This window comes from Bombina bombina, chromosome 2 (assembly GCF_027579735.1).
Source record: "Bombina bombina isolate aBomBom1 chromosome 2, aBomBom1.pri, whole genome shotgun sequence".
NCBI lineage: Eukaryota > Metazoa > Chordata > Amphibia > Anura > Bombinatoridae > Bombina > Bombina bombina.
Window position 1 is genome coordinate 1,288,003,063 of NC_069500.1, and position 17,215 is coordinate 1,288,020,277.

The 17,215-nt window shown below is 37.9% G+C and overlaps 1 protein-coding gene across 1 annotated transcript in view; it reads left to right on the forward strand.

Annotated features, from left to right (window-relative positions):
- The window catches only part of LOC128650282 (uncharacterized), a 180,185-nt gene that overhangs the window by 134,675 nt on the left and 28,295 nt on the right, over window positions 1–17,215 (forward strand). Inside the window, exons 11-14 of the mRNA XM_053704107.1 lie at window positions 224–325; window positions 2,307–2,401; window positions 4,315–4,447; window positions 11,087–11,166. Of these exons, the coding sequence (XP_053560082.1) occupies window positions 224–325; window positions 2,307–2,401; window positions 4,315–4,447; window positions 11,087–11,166 (410 nt within the window). The remainder of the gene's footprint in view (window positions 1–223; window positions 326–2,306; window positions 2,402–4,314; window positions 4,448–11,086; window positions 11,167–17,215) is intronic.

Genomic DNA, 17,215 nt, shown 5'->3' on the forward strand with positions numbered 1-17,215 from the left:
TTTAAACTAGACGTTAAATTCTGCAATGTATTATGGAATTCAGTAAGTCTGTAGGTACTGAGGCTTAATAAATAGACAGTCAAGGAGTCCTATTGACAACCTTGCATATTTTACCCATGACAATATCAAGTACTGTAAATCTGTTTTATTAGAAAAAGTATCACACTATTTTGATATTTATCCTTGGTTTTTGTTATTTGCTTTTTTGTTCTTTTTTATTTAGGAGAAAATGTACAATTTATTGTTTGATGACATTGATGGAAAAATATCACCAATTTTTGATGAACTTTTCCACAGACTTACCACAATATTTGAACAGTACAAGGTATGTGATTTGACCTCCATCTTAATTATTTGTCACCTGCCTTTGATAACCAAACACCATAATATTGTATGGAGTAATTGTGAAGCTGAATAATCCTATGTGATTTTCAGTCACCTTGGGATTTTTTTTACTTTAAGCACTACTACTGCATAGACATAAGTCCTAAATACTCATTGGTTAGCAGTTTGTTTAGATTGACATGTAAGCAAGGTTTGCAGTTAGCTAGTAATACTAGACATGTGCGATTCGTTTCGGATCGATTCGGAAATTCCGCCGAATTTGTTAAATTCGGAATTCGAAAAAATCTGAATCGAATTTTTCGATCATGCAGAAGTCTTATTAATACATACAGAATTCATTTAAATAGTATTCTAAAGGTAGATATTTGTTGTCCTAGTAATTATGATGTTCCAATTCTCATATACATGGGCATCTTCAAAATTGCCATATTTGGATTCAAGAAGAATGCCCCAGCCATATCTATTTATCTATCCATCTTTCTATCTATCTATCTATCATATATCTATCATATATCTATCTATCTATCTATCTATCTATCTATCATCTATCTATCTATCTATCTATCTATCTATCTATCTATCAATCTATGTATCATCTATCAATCTAGCATCTATCTATCTATCATCAATCTATCTATCATCTATCTATCTATCTATCTATCTATCATCATTCTATCTATCTATCTATCTATCTATCATCTATCTATCTATCTATCTATCTATCTATCTATCAATCTATCTATCATCTATCAATCTAGCATCTATCTATCTATCATCAATCTATCTATCATCAATCTATCTATCTCTCATCTATCTATCATCTATCTATTTATCTATCATCTATCATCTATCTATCTATCTATCTATCATCAATCTAGGACATGAAACACAATTTTTGGAAGTAAAGTGGAAACTTTTTTTTAAATGTATTCTGTCTGAATAATGAAAGAAAAAAAAGTGGGTCTTGTGTCCCTTTAATAATTAATTAAGCCTGTACAATAATATGATAATGGAAAACTAGATGCTTTTCTTTGCAAACAAATAAATAAATATTTAGGGCTAGATTACGAGTGGAGTGCTATTTAGTGCTCCCACTCGCGCGCTTACTATGCTAGAAGTAAGATTTTTGCAAGCGTCGGGTAGCGCTTGTATTACAAGTTAAAAGTAAAACTTTTTGCTCGCTAACATAATGCACGCTAAAAGCCGAACTTACAATATTGTGCTCGCATTAACGTATTAGCCACTCATCTCTCTGTGTAATTATTAATGTCTATTAAGCCAATTTGCATACAGTAGACTACTTTTCCAGTGTCATGTAACCCATCAATGAAAACAAAGAGATTCTTCTCTTTCAAGAGATTGATCTTATGTGTGTGTATGTTGTATTTTAGCCAGAAGAGAAGAACAGGTTCCTATTCTCCAATACCTATTTTTATTTTAAAGCAAGTGTCCAATTACCATTGGTAGTCATATGCCACCACTGATTGGCTCACCAGCAGTTTCTGCTCTGGACTAGCAGTTATCTGTTGCTCCTGATTGGTACTTTAATTCTTTGGAGCTTGGTCCAATCACCTTTAGTAGTCATATGGCCCAGCTGTATCACTTCCACTGCTGATTGGCTCACCAGCAGTTTCTGCTCTGGACTAGCAGTTATCTGTGTTTTATAAGTGGTACATTAATTCTTTAGAGCTTGGTTCAATCAGCATTGGTAGTCATATGCCCCCACTTATTGGCTCACCACCAGCATTTTCTGCTCTGTACTACCAGTTATCTGTGGCTTCTAAGTGGTACATTAATTCTTTAGAGCTGTAATTTTGGCAAAGGAACTAAACACACAGAGTTGCAAGGTTGCTAGTACTAGAATGTGTCATTTTTTACTATAATGGCTCTTTAAAACACATTTGATCAATTGTCAAAGCGTTTTTGCACTGTCTAATGAAAGAAATTGCTTTAATATGCAGGAAAAGGCAATTAAGCTATTTAAAAAAGAACTATATGGAAAAAGAGGAGCACGTGTTGCAAACTTTGAAAGGTCCCTGGAATATGCCTTGGATTGGTAAGCTTAATTAGTTTTTGTTGCAAAATGTAGTTGAACAAATAAATGTGTGTAGTTATAGAGAAAGGGGTTGAAATGGTTATTTACCAGCAAACACTTTTTTGCCTCATCTTCATTCTGTAAATACTTCAGTTACTTATATGTTCAGGTGTCTACAAATCTTCAACCACATCTTTGCATATAAGGGGGTCTCAAATACCCTTATTTAACCAACCTTTTGGAACACAGAATGTCATATAAGGAGAGGATTGTGGTATTTTATTCAGTGACCAGCAATACAATGTCTGCATCAATCTTTTTATGTTTAACAATACATGTACAATCATCACACAGCAAACTATTTCCTGGTATATCTCTGTCACATAAATCAAAGCTTTTTGGCTAATTGGGATTTCCAAATAAAAGAATCACAATTATATATGAACTAAAAAGAAGGGGTGCTTTGGCTTAAAATATAAGCTGTCGTACAAAAACGGAATAAGAGTCAGTTTGAGATGGAAGTATAGCTACACTGTAGCTGACAAGTTTACATTAAGAGACTGGTCTCAATAACAATGTTGTCAGAGAATGTATTATATTTCTGTATTGGTGTTGTATGGGGTGACATGTAAAGCTACTGCTCAATAACCTATAGCAGAGATGGCCAACTGGAGGCGTGTGGCCCTTTGTACTAGTTTTTGCGCCCCCTGAGTAAACCAGAACTAACAATGTTTTTGTGGCCAAAAAAATGGAATTAAATAACACAGTATGTGCTTTTGGGTGACCACAACTCAATAAAACCTTCTGGAGGTAAGAACAACTTAAAGAGATTACCCTCCAACCACCAAACCTGGTCCTGTGCCAGTGCAAATATTTTAGGAAATACATTTATTTGTTTGTTTAAAAGCCATAACTGTAAATGCCGCTCTTAACAGTTCTAAAATATCGATCAGTTGCCCCTAATGTGTTGAAAAATTGGCCATGCCTGACCTATAGGTAAAAATGTAGAATGTTACAGAATGTAAAATGTTACAATTGTGCTAAAATAAGTTTTAATAACATTTTATTTTTGTTATTTTTTTGTTGTTAATTATTTACAGTACATTACTATTTTAACGGGATACTAAACCCAAGTGGTTTCTTTTATGATTCAGATAGAGCATGCGATTTTAAGCAACTTTCTAATTTACTCCTATTATCAATTTGTCTTTGTTCTCTTACTATCTTTATTTAAAAAGCAGCAATATAAAACTTAGGAGCCGGCCCCTTTTTGGTTCAAAACCTGGGTAATGCTTGATTATTGGTTTGCTAATTGTAGCTACCAATTAGCAAGCGCTATCCAGGGTGCTGAACCTAAAATGGGCAGGCTTCTAAGCTTTAAATTCCTTCTTTTTAAATAAAGATAGCAAGAGAATGAAGAAAATTTATAATAGGAGTAACTTAGAAAGTTTCTGAAAATTGCATGCTCTATCTGAATCATTAAAGAATATGCAGTAATGCAGTCACCTTCACATTATGGGGTCAATTTATTAAGCTCCATACGGAGCGATGCCCTGTGTTTCTGTTGAGCCTTCAGGCTTGCCAGAAACAGCAGTTATGAAGCAGCGGTCTAAAGACCGCATCTCCATAACTTGTCCGCCTGCTCTGCAGTGGCAGACAGAAATCAACCTGAACAAATACGATCGGATTGATTGACACCCCCTGCTAGCGGCCGCAAATCTGCTGGGGGCGGCAATGCACCAGCAGTTCACAAGAACAGCTGGTGCAATGATAAATGCCGACAGTATATGCTGTCGGCATTTATCGACGTGCGGTGGACATGATATGCTACATCGTATCATGTCCACTCGCACATTAATAAATTGACCCCAATACCTTTAATTGTGGTAAATTCAGCTGTTTAAAATTAGTTATTTATTGTTTCTTGTGTACAGGCATTTGGGAACGAGAAGATCGTCATTAAAGAGTACTTTAAAAAAATCTTTTGAAAAGAGTTGTAAGGATAGTTTGACAAAGCATATATTGGAACCAGCTTACAAAACAAGTATTGAAAAAGCAAAACACGAAGTAAGTTTTTTGGTTTTTTTGTTTTACAAACAAAAACATCTACTGTCTAGTGCAGAGCTTTTCAAACTTGTCATGTTGGTGACACACTTTTTAGACCTACATCATTTCGCGGCACAGTAATTCAGTTGCACTAGCAAACAGGAGGTTAAACTAACTTGTTTTAAGAGATACGGACACATACATAAATGATATAATAACAAAATGTATTAACAAGTAACAGTATATAAGTATCTGCAAGAATGAAAAAAAAACTTTAAAAACACCAATAGCTACTTACTATTTTAATGGGATGTATTAGGTTGATGGGATGAACAAAGTTTCTGAATATTTGGTGGAATATTAGATAAAGACACTCACATTTCATCATCAAGCAGCTGTCCCACTCACTGACTACACGTGCAGTCACGAGACGATTGAGGAAACTACACATGCAGTCACAAGACGATTGAGGAGACTACATGTGCAGTCAGGAGCTAATGTGCCATCAAAGTCGCCAATAGGAATAGTTTCAGTTCCCGCTAAGCTGCGCCAATAAGTTAAGATGATCTGTGACCTACTAGGTAATCAATCATGTGTCAACCATGTGATTGGCGTAGCAGGCAGGCGGAAAGTCGGAAACCCCCCAAAGATTTAAAAAAAAAATTGAAATACAAAAAAATTTGTGCTGAAGCAGGGGCACACCTAGACACTGCCGCCGACACACTAATGTGTCACGACACACAGTTTGAAAAGCACTGGTCTAGTGGAATGGGGAATAATTACTGATAAATAAAACCTAGAGGCAAGTGAGCTATTTATTTAACTACATAAAGGCAGCAATGTTTTTAATATTAAAGGGATATGAAACCCAATTTTATTTCTTTCATAATTCAGACAGACAGATAAAAAAATATATTGATACTGGCACTGCGCTGATAAATATAGGAAAAAAGGAACCCCCAGGAAAGTTCTTAGAGGCTCTGGTGCTACCCCTTTTAAATATATGCAAACAAGGAAAGAGAAACAGGGGCTAAATAGCACTCCTTCCTATAGTATAGTCAATATAAGTTAAAACATTAATTTTATTATTCCTGTTTTAAAGCTCACTTAATAAAATTAATGTTTTAACTTATATTGACTCTATTCTATAGGAAGGAGTGCTATTTAGCCCCTAACTGTTTCTCTTTTTATGTTTGCATAATTCAGACAGAAACATTTAGCCACCAATAAGCAATCCCTACCCGGTGCAAAATAAAAAATGGTCCGGCTCCTAAACTTATATTCCTGCTTTTTCAAATAAAGATACCAAGAGAATGAAGAAAGTTGCTTAAAATGGCAAGCTCTATATGAATCATGAAAGAAAAAATAGGTCTCATATCCCTTTAAAGTCATTATTTATTAAGGTGATCACCCATCAAATTTTTTTGTTGGATTTGGGGACTCTACAAATTTTTAAGTTTTCCAAAAACTGAACTACCGCTGCAACCGTTTACACATTTAACGGTGGTTCAGTAAGAATCTGAGATAATGTGAGTTGGATACTCTGCACAGTGGTGAGGTGTTAGTTCCTCTGCCCCCTGCCCCTATTCCAAAATTTTTCTTCTCTTAATATAATTTGTTGAAGGAGCAGTTATGCACTAATTGGAGACAGCTGAACACATCTGGTGAACCAGTGATAAGAGGCATTTATGTGCAGGCACCAATAAGCAGTTTGCTCCAAGTAATGCATTGCTGCTCCTAAGCCTACATTAGGTATGCTTTTCAACTAAGAATATTAAGAGAATGAAATTGTTTAAAATTGCATGTTCTGTCTAAATTATAAAAGAAAAATGTAGGGATCCATGTTCCTTTAAGGAGACTGTCAGTCTCTACATAGCAGATGTGTAGCTGAGCCTGAGTTGAGCTCCCATCTTCCCCTGTATCTGGCTCTCACTCTCCTCCTGTACAATTTAGAGTATTGGGGACTGCCATACATTTTAGCATAGCAGTCTGATGGCAAAGTGTATATTGGCAGCAGAGGTGAGAATGTGCTTGGGGTATCTGGAGGCCCTGGCACCTCAAGTGTACCTTGGTGGAGGGATCCATGGATATAATGTGGAGCTAGGAACCATATATCACTTGAGACATGATGCAGGGAAGCAGGGACACAGCCATGCCTGGGGTACTACCCTTACAGTTTATGTTACTGTGATCTCCATTTCCCGTATGTGTCACTTTGTCCTCTTCCCTCCCGTATGTGTCACTTTGTCCTCTTCACTCGAGTATGTGTCACTTTGTCCTCTTCCCTCCAGTATGTGTCACTTTGTCCTCTTGCCTCCAGTATGTGTCACTTTGTCCTCTTCCCTCCAGTGTGTGTTACTTTGTCCTCTTCCCTCCAGTGTGTGTCACTTTCTCCTCTTCCCTCCAGTGTATGTCACTTTGTCTTCTTCCCTCCAGTATGTGTCACTTTGTCCTCTTCCCTCCAGTGTGTGTCACTTTGTCCTCTTCCCTCCAGTGTATGTCACTTTATCCTCTTCCCTCCAGTGTGTGTCACTTTGTCCTCTTCCCACCAGTGTATGTCACTTTGTCCTCTTCCCTCCAGTGTATGTCACTTTGTCCTCTTCCCTCCAGTGTGTGTCACTTTGTTCTCTTCCCTCCAGTGTTTGTCACTTTGTCCTCTTCCCTCCAGTATGTGTCACTTTGTCTTCTTCCCTCCATTATGTGTCACTTTGTCCTCTTCCCTCCAGTGTATGTCACTTTGTCCTCTTCCCTCCAGTGTGTGTCACTTTGTCCTCTTCCCTCCAGTATGTGTCACTTTGTCCTCTTCCCTCCAGTGTGTGTCACTTTGTTCTCTTCCCTCCAGTGTTTGTCACTTTGTCCTCTTCCCTCCAGTATGTGTCACTTTGTCTTCTTCCCTCCATTATGTGTCACTTTGTCCTCTTCCCTCCAGTGTATGTCACTTTGTCCTCTTCCCTCCAGTGTGTGTCACTTTGTCCTCTTCCCTCCAGTATGTGTCACTTTGTCCTCTTCCCTCCAGTGTGTGTCACTTTATCCTCTTCCCTCCAGTATGTGTCACTTTGTCCTCTTCCCTCCAGTGTTTGTCACTTTGTCCTCTTCCCTCCCGTATGTGTCACTTTGTCCTCTTTTCTGCCCTATGTGTCACTTTGTCCTCTTTCCTCCAGTGTATGTCACTTTGTCCTCTTCCCTCCAGTGTGTGTCCCTTTGTCCTCTTCCCTCCCATATGTGTCACTTTGTCTTCTTCCCTCCAGTGTGTGTCACTTTGTCCTCTTCCCTCCAGAATGTGTCACTTTGTCCTCTTCTCTCCAGTGTGTGTCACTTTGTCCTATTCCCTCCAGTATGTGTCACTTTGTCCTCTTCCCTCCAGTGTGTGTCACTTTGTCCTCTTCCCTCCAGTATGTGTCACTTTGTCCTCTTCCCTCCAGTGTGTGTCACTTTGTCCTCTTCCCTCCAGTGTGTGTCACTTTGTCCTCTTCCCTCCAGTATATGCCACTTTGTCCTCTTCCCTCCAGTGTGTGTCACTTTGTCCTCTTCCCTCCAGTGTATGTCACTTTATCCTCTTCCCTCCAGTGTGTGTCACTTTGTCCTCTTCCCACCAGTGTATGTCACTTTGTCCTCTTCCCTCCAGTGTGTGTCACTTTGTCATCTTCCCTCCCGTATGTGTCACTTTGTCTTCTTCCCTCCAGTGTGTGTCACTTTGTCCTCTTCCCTCCAGAATGTGTCACTTTGTCCTCTTCCCTCCAGTATGTGTCACTTTGTCCTCTTCCCTCCAGTATGTGTCACTTTGTCCTCTTCCCTCCAGTGTATGCCACTTTGTCCTCTTCCCTCTAGTGTGTGTCACTTTGTCCTCTTCCCTCCAGTGTATGTCACTTTATCCTCTTCCCTCCAGTGTGTGTCACTTTGTCCTCTTCCCACCAGTGTATGTCACTTTGTCCTCTTCCCTCCAGTGTGTGTCACTTTGTCCTCTTCCCTCTAGTGTATGTCACTTTGTCCTCTTCCCTCCAGTGTGTGTCACTTTGTCCTCTTCCCTCCAGTGTATGTCACTTTGTCCTCTTCCCTCCAGTGTATGTCACTTTTTTCCTCTTCCCTCCAGTGTGTGTCACTGTACTCTTCCTATTAAAATTGTGTGTTTTCAACTACTCTAGAGAGACTGAAGTTCATGCTAAATACTTCATATCACTGACCCTAACAGAGTATATAATTGGCTTTTCAAAGGCTGTGTCCCAGGTTTTGCAATGAAATGTTTTCTTCTGTACAATGTTTTAATATGTGCTAATATTCCTAAACCAACTGTTATTTTTTTATTATATAAAAACTCACAACTCATCTAAGGTTGGCACTAGCCTCTGTACGTTCTTCCAAATTGGATAATGAGGTCCATTTTTTAAAGCTTACTCCTAGTAGCATAGGGGGTTAACCTGTGAGGTGAACTAAAATTTGATCTGATGTGTCCTGAACTTGGGTCTGGGAAGTATGATCACCTTATATTAATCCATCAGACATTCACTACATTGTGAAAATGTGCATGCAAAATACATTTTTGTAAAAGATTTACAAGTGTAATTCTGGCATTGTTTTGCAGGCCTGTGACAAGTCCCTTGAATAAAAAAAAAACACTTGAAAGTGGTCTTTTTAAGATCCTTTGCTGTGGCCTATTAGGGACATCTACAAACAAGCTCCTGTACATATCAAACAATCACTGTGCAGCATGTAAAAGGGTCAGCGGGAGTGGAAACTAATTTTCATTGTTTGGCAAAATAAATAGGTTCCAAAGTTTACAAACACATTGATATCTAGGCCTAACATGATTTTTATAAAACTTTTGCAGTGTATGTTCTATTAATAGGGTCAAATAGTCTGAGTGACATAGATGAGATAAAAAAAAAAAAAGATATAAATTAAAGAGACAGCTAATAAAAATAAATTCTGTATTTTCTTCATCTTTTCCAGTAAATTTTTCATAACTAATATGTGTAGAGCTAGAATCTATGCAACCTCCTAGTTAATTAAATTGTATCCCTGCCAATTGACGTGCAGTTTGTAGAATAATTATGCATTTTATGATTAATTCCTCTGATTCTCCTTACTTGTTTATCTTAATCTAGGGTTGTCACCTTTAGTTCTGGCAAAACACAAACACTCTTGCACCGTGAACAGAGTATATTCTTGCTATCTCACACTTACACTCTCACACACAAGCACACTAGCACACACACTCTCTCTCTTACACACACACACACACATACACACACTCTCTCGCACACTAACACACACACTCCCACAAACATTCTCTCTTGCACTCAAATACCTTTACACACTCATACTCACACAAAAAGACTCTTACACAGACACACACGCAAGAGATAACTGGGGAGTATGTTGCAAATGCAAAATGTAATCTCTTTGGCTGTGGTTGTTTTCCACCAAACCCGGACATTTGCATGCGCAGGTCTATTAACATTTTGGAACTGTCCAGTTGACAACTATAAATAATATACTGTTTTTAGTCATATTTAAATGTATTTTGTAAATAAAAATAGTTATCTTGCCTATAATTAAGATATTATTTTCACTGAAAGGGACATAAAACCCAAACTTTTTTATTTCAAGATTCAGACAGAAAATACAAGTTTACTTCTATTATCAAATTTTCTTGCAGTAATGCACTACTGGGGACTACTAGCTAAACACATTGGGATATATTTATCATAGTGCGAGCGGACATGATACAATGTAGTGTATCATGTCCGCTGCACATCGATAAATGCCGACAGCATATGCTGTCGGCATTTATCATTGCACCAGCAGTTATTGTGAACCTCTAGCAGGGGGTGTCAATCAACCCCTATCGTATTTGATTGGGTTGATTTCTGTCCGCGGCTTCAGAGCAGGCAAACAAGTTATGGAGCGGCGATCTTTAGACATACGGAGCTTGATAAATTGGCCCCATTGGGTGAACCAATGACAAGACACATATATGCGCAGCCACCAATCAGCATCTAGCTCCCAGTAATGCATTGCTGCTCCTGAGCCTACCTAGGTAGCCTGTTTAACAAGGATAACAAGAAAACAAAGCAAATTAGATAACAGAAGTAAATTGAAAATTTGTTTAAAATGACATGCTCTATTTGAATCATGAAAGTTTATGTTTACTTTACTGTACCTTTAAATTTATTTACACTATATTATAAAGCCAGTGATATAGTTTATAACCTTTGCTTTTCTTTTCTAAAAATGTTCTTAAAAAATTTAGATATTGTGTAACATTAAAAAATATGTTTATATTTTATTCTATGTTCAAATGTACTTAGTTCTATGTACAAAATCAGGTAGGTAGGCTCATGAGTGTGTACCTGTCTAAAGGACTATATTGCAGTCAGTTTTCAAAAAGGCTTTTAACAATGTTATACATTTGCAAGAACACTAGGAAGCATACAGTGGTTCAGACATGTGCACTCTAGCTACCTAGGTATACTCTCTTTAGCAAAGAATACCATGAAAACAAAGCAAATTAAATAATAGAATTAAATAATGAATTATAAAGAACAAATGTGGGGTTTCACCTCCCTTTAAATTCAGATGTGCCTAAAATTCTATGTATTTATTTATTTATTTATTTCTGTATCAGTTTATTAAGAAGAAAAACATTTTCTATTTTTATAGATGACTGGACAAATTCAGAAAGTTTTATCGGATGTGGAGAGTTCTTTTCTGGATAACACCATATCCCTTTATGATGAACGGTAAGGTTCTGTATAAATATATCTTACTGCGCTAGTTGTGAAATGATATGAAGTTAAACTGATGTTTTTAACCATTGAATGCTAGAAAGGGCTGCAGCACATTGCATAGCAGTGAATCAATTAATTGCAACGTCTTCTGGCAGTCTATTGATTGAACAATTTACTCTCTAGTGTTTGATATATCATGTGTTTATCAAATTAATTTTGAATAATGACACATTTGTTATATGGGGGACAAATCATTGCAGTGAACGTTTAGTGTTATTTTTTATCATGCAGTCTTAAAACTAGATTAATAAAACAGGACTGTTTTATAAGTTGTAATCTAAAATTTGTTTGCTTATACACATTTCAGAAAGTGCCTTTTATTTTTTATTTTTTTATTTTTTTAATAAGACAAAGCTGGAATTTTCAGTAAACATGAAATATACAGTATTTGCAGTTGATATCAGAAAGGAATTACTCTGCCTACATATTTCATTGTACACATTCTGGCCCTCAATATTTCTAGAGAATCTGGCTCCTGGGGAAAAAATTCCCCCCCCCCCCCACTTAGACACACAATGGGCCGATTTATCATCAGTCTGTCCGTCATGATCCGCTCAGCATACTTGTGCAATGCCACCCCCTGCAGATTCACGCTAGCAGGGGGTGCCAATCAACCCGATTGTATCTGATTGGGTTGATTGCTGTCCGAGACTCAGAGCAGGCGGACGAGTTAAGGAGCAGCAGTCTTAAAGGGACATAATACTCATATGCTAAATCACTTGAAACTGATGCAGTATAACTGTAAAAAGCTGACAGGAAAATATCACCTGAGCATCTCTATGTAAAAAAGAAGATATTTTACCTCACAATCTCCTCAGCTCAGCAAAGTAAGTTCTGTGTAAAAAGTTATACTTCACCTGCTCCCAGCTGCAGGTAAAAAAAAATAAAAAAATGAAGAAATGAACAGCAGCCAATCAGCATCAGCAGTGCTGAGGTCATGAACTCTTACTGTGATCTCATGAGATTTGACTTAACTCTCATGAGATTTCATAGTAAGCTTCCTTTACCTGATTGGTGAAATAATATGAGAGTTCACAAGGCTCATCCCCTAAGCTGTCCCAGGACAGACACACTAAAATGCTGCTTAGAAATCCTTTACAATGGGAGGTGGCTACTGAGGAACTTTTGAGGTAAAATATCTTTCTTTTTTACATAGAGATGTTCAGGAGATATTTTCTAGTCAGCTTTTTACAGCTATGCTGCATCACTTTCAAGTGTTTAAACATTTGGGTATTATGGCCCTTTAAGACTGCAGTGCTGCTTCCTAACTCCTGTTTCTGGCAAGCCTGAAAGATTGCACGGAAACAGATGCATTGGAGCCGGTTGATGATTTGTTAAATTGGCCCCACAGACACAAATTCTAAACTACAATCAGAGCAGTTTCTAGAGAATTTTTCTCACAGGTCAAAATTACAAAATGCAACCCCCAAATTCAAAGTGCTACCTTTACCATCCCATATATATATAGAAGAAAGTAGAAAGAATAGAAAGAAGAGAGAAAAGAGGAGAGAGGAAAAGGAGAAGGAAAAAAGAGAGGAGAGAGAGAGAAGAGTATAACAGTAGGGAAGAGAGAGAGAGAGAGAGAGAGAGAGAGAGAGAGAGAGAGAGAGGGAGATGAGAGCTAGCTACCATTTTGATCAGTAGCCGTGCAACCATAACTGGCTATTTGTCATTATGTTCCCCACTTACCCACAAATGCAGCAAACCAAGAGGTGACAGCTCATATATATATATATATAAATATATATATATATATACTGTATATATATATATATATATATATATACATGTCTATATATGTATATATAAATATGTCTATATATGTGTAGATATGTATTTATGCATTTATATGTGTAGATATGTATTTATGCATTTATATGTGTAGATATGTATTTATGCATTTATATGTGTAGATATGTATTTATGCATTTTTATGTGTAGATATGTATTTAGAGACATATACACTGTGTGCACAATTATTAGGCAAGTTGTATTTTTGAGGATTAATTTAATTATTGAACAACTACAGTGCTCTCGGTCAATCCAAAATGTTAATAAACCTTAATATTTAAGAAAGTAGAAGTGAGGTTTTGGCTTTCTTAGGAGAATATCTATGTGTGCACAATTATTGGGCAACTATTAGAGTGCAGAATATGCAACTAAATGTAAAACGAAAAATGTTCCCATCTCACTTGTTTATTTTAATCTGTTAAAGTGAGAATAATAAACAAACTCAAAATTTCTGACACTTTAAAAAAAAAAAAAAATCAGTGACCAATATAGCCACCCATCTTTACAATAACAGTCATAAGCCTTCCATCTATGGAGTCTGTCAGTTTCTTGAACTGTTGGCGATCAACTTTTTGTGCAGCAGCAACCACAGCCTCCCAGACACAGTTCAGAGAGGTTTACTGTTTTCCTTAACCGTAAATCTCCCATTTAAGAAGCACCCACAAGTTCTCAATAGGGTTTAGGTCAGGTGAGGAAGGGGGGCCATGTCATTATTCTTTCATCTTTTACTGGCTAGCCACACTGTGGAGTACTTTGATGCATGCGATGCAGCATTGTCCTGCATAAATATCATGGCCTTCTTTAAAGATGCAGACTTTTTCCTGTACCGCTGCTTGAAGAAAGGGTCTTCTAAAAACTGGCAGTAGGTTTGGGAGTTGAATTTGAGTCCATCTTCAACCCAAAAGGTCCATCTAGCTCATCTTTAATAATACCAGCCCATACCAGTAACCCACATCCACCCTGCTAGCATTTGATTCGAAGTGGAGCTCTGTGCCTGTTATTGATCCAGCCACTGGCCCATCCATCTGATCCATCAAGAGTCACTCTTATCTTATCAGTCCATAAAACCTTTAAAAATCTGTCTTCAGATATTTCTTGGCCCAGTCTTGATGTTTCCAACTTACCTTGGCCATGTATCTGAGCACTGAGCACCTTGTACTTCTGGTCACTTCAGGTAGGTTGCAATTCTGGAATATGACAGCACTGGAGGATAATGGGTTCCTGGCAGCTTCACGTTTGATTCTTCTCAAATCTTTGGCAGTTAATTTGCATCTTTTTTTCTCAACACATTTCTTGCCACCCTGTTGACTATTTGCAACAAAACGTTTGATGGTTCTGTGATCACGCTCCAATATCTTAGCAATTTCAAGAGTGCTGCATCCCTCTGAAAAACCATTTACAATTGACTTTTCAGAGTCAGTTAAATCTCTTTTTTGACCCATTACACAAATACACATCACCTGATATGCTTAAATCCAATAAGCATTTAAGTTTATACAGCTTGCCTAATAATTGCGCACACAGTGTATACACATATAAACACATAAATACATATGTACAAATATATATATATATATATATATATATATATATATATACAGTATATATATATATATCTATCTATCTATATATATATATCTATATATATATATATGCATTGGAGCACTTTGCCATTAAGTAGATGAAAACATTTAAAAGTATATTTATTAAATAGTCATATTTAATAAAGGTTTTAACTATGTATTTAATGTAAATATTAAACATTCCGATGTTCTGCACATAGCAGAATATGTTCTAAGTATTTCTAAATAAATAATCCTATATATATCTGTATATATATGTACCTATATATAATCATCTATATATTTATAGGTATAGATATATATTGTACCATAATACCATATATCATATATAATCAAAGGCCAGTTATGTTTGTCAGATGCAGTCATGCGCAGTAGAGATTGAGCAAGGACAAACATACCTGGCCTTGAGCAGCAGAGAAAGTGTTTTTCGGAAACTGACGTGGAAGGGGGCGTGGCTGGGCATGTCGTGATGGGGGCCTGGCCGGTTGTGCCGTGATGGGGGCGTGGCCGGGCATACCATGGTGGGGGCGTGACCGACAGGCGTGGTGAGTGGGCGTGGCCATGCGGGGGAGAAAGCAACAGAGGGGAAAGAGCAAAATAGATGGGAGAAAGCAAAAGAGAGGAGGGGTGAGAGAAAGCAAAAGAGAGGAGGGAGAGAGAGCAAAAGAGAGGGGGAGAGAGAGAGCAAAAGAGGGGGGAAAAGAGAGCAAACGAGAGGAGGGAAAGAAAGAGAGAGCAAAAGAGAGGGGGGGAAAGAAAGAGCGCAAAAGAGAGGGGTGGAGAGAGATAGCAAAAGAGAGGGAGAGAGAGCAAAAGAGAGGGGGGAGAGAGAGAGCAAAAGAGAGGGGGAGAGAGAGAGCAAAAAAGAGGGGGGAGAGAGAGAGCAAAAGAGAGGAGGGAGAGAGAGAGAGCAAAAGGGGGGGAGAGAGAGCAAAAGAGAGGGGGGAAAGAGAGAGAGAGCAAAAGAGAGGGGAGAGAGAGGGCGGGAGAGAGCAAAAGAGAGGGGGACAGAGAGCAAAAGAGAGGAGAGAGAGCAAAATAAAGGGGGGGAAAGAGCAAAAGAGAGGGGGAGAGAGCAAAAGAAAGGAGGGAGAGAGAGCAAAAGAGGGAGGGAGAGAGAGAGCAAAAGAGGAGGAGAGAGCAAAAAATTGGAGATAGAGAGAGCAAAGAAAGAGGAGAGAGAGAGCAAAATAGGGGGGGGGAGAAAGAGAGCAAAAGAGAGGGGAGAGAGAGAAAGAGAGCAAAAGAGAGGGGAGAGAGAGAGAGCAAAAGAGGGGGAGAGAGAGGGCAAAAGCGAGGGGGAGAGAGAGTGCAAACAAGAGGGGGAGAGAGAGAAAGAGCAAGGGGTGGGATTGCGGTACTTAAAAAAATTGTCCCGTGTACACGAGCTTTAGGACTAGTGTAGAAGTATTTATTTATGAACATATTCTGTTATGCAATAACATTGGATTATGAAATATTCATATTTTCATGTTGGGTAAGCACAAATGAGAAAATGTGATAGTGTTATTTTTTTTTCCAACTTTTTTTCTCCATTGATTGCTAAGGGGGAATATGTGAATATGCACGCAATATTCTAACTTCAGATATTGGAGATAATCTGGCTACCACTAAAAATCTTAATTCTAGCGCAATTAACGCTCAAGTGGAAAGTTAATTTGCGCTTCACTTATAATCTAGCCCTTCATGTTCTAAATATAATGAATGACTTCATAATTTCTATTGATTTTCGTTCTTTATATTCATGTGTTATATTACGTTAGATGGTTGCAGATATTAACAGACAAAAATATTATGCAAATCACTGTTGTATATTCTAAACTGTCAGATTTTTCTAGCTATCTATCTTTGAGATTCATGGTGCATAATGACTAGTCAGCAAAAGAGCCTGAACGTGAGTTCAGATTTTTTTTAAGTATTTACCCCATTTTAATAAATAACGACCTACGACTCACATGCTTGAACATGGTCTTGAACACCAGTAAACCAAATATAAACGTTTGTGGTATGACATCACATATACTATAGAGAATGTGAATAGCACCTGTTTTATCTGGCATTCTGTGCCTATACTTCAGTAATGCTTAAACTGGCTACTTGCCATTGTGATCCTCATTAAGCTACAGGAACTATACTTCAAATACAGAAACTCCAGTGCTAACACCTACTATAGCCGGCATTGGTATTGCTGCACTGTTACACCCACAAATCTAAAATTGTGCATTTTTAAAATACCAATTCAAATAAAGATAAATACAACAATTCAAGATTCCACCCACCAAGATGTTAGCTCTACAAAGAAGGCTGTGCTCTCTAACTTTCACACCAAAGGGAACGGTGCTGGCTACCCTACCCCCAGTCCAGTAAGCCCCTTGTAGTGCCCATGGCACCCGGGCAGCTGCCTGTATCACCCGCACCTGAAACGGCCCTGATTCTGCCCTACAAGTAGAGTGTAAAAATATTAGTGCTACTGATTGCGGTCAAGTCATGAATAATTGTTGTCGACGTTTCAGCTCTATCCTTGAGCCTTCTTCTGACCAGTTGTTTCTCTCCGTTGGGAATACGGCAGGTTAGCAGTAATAAGATATATAATTCGTCTTGAAGAAGGCTCAAGGATAGAGCCGAAA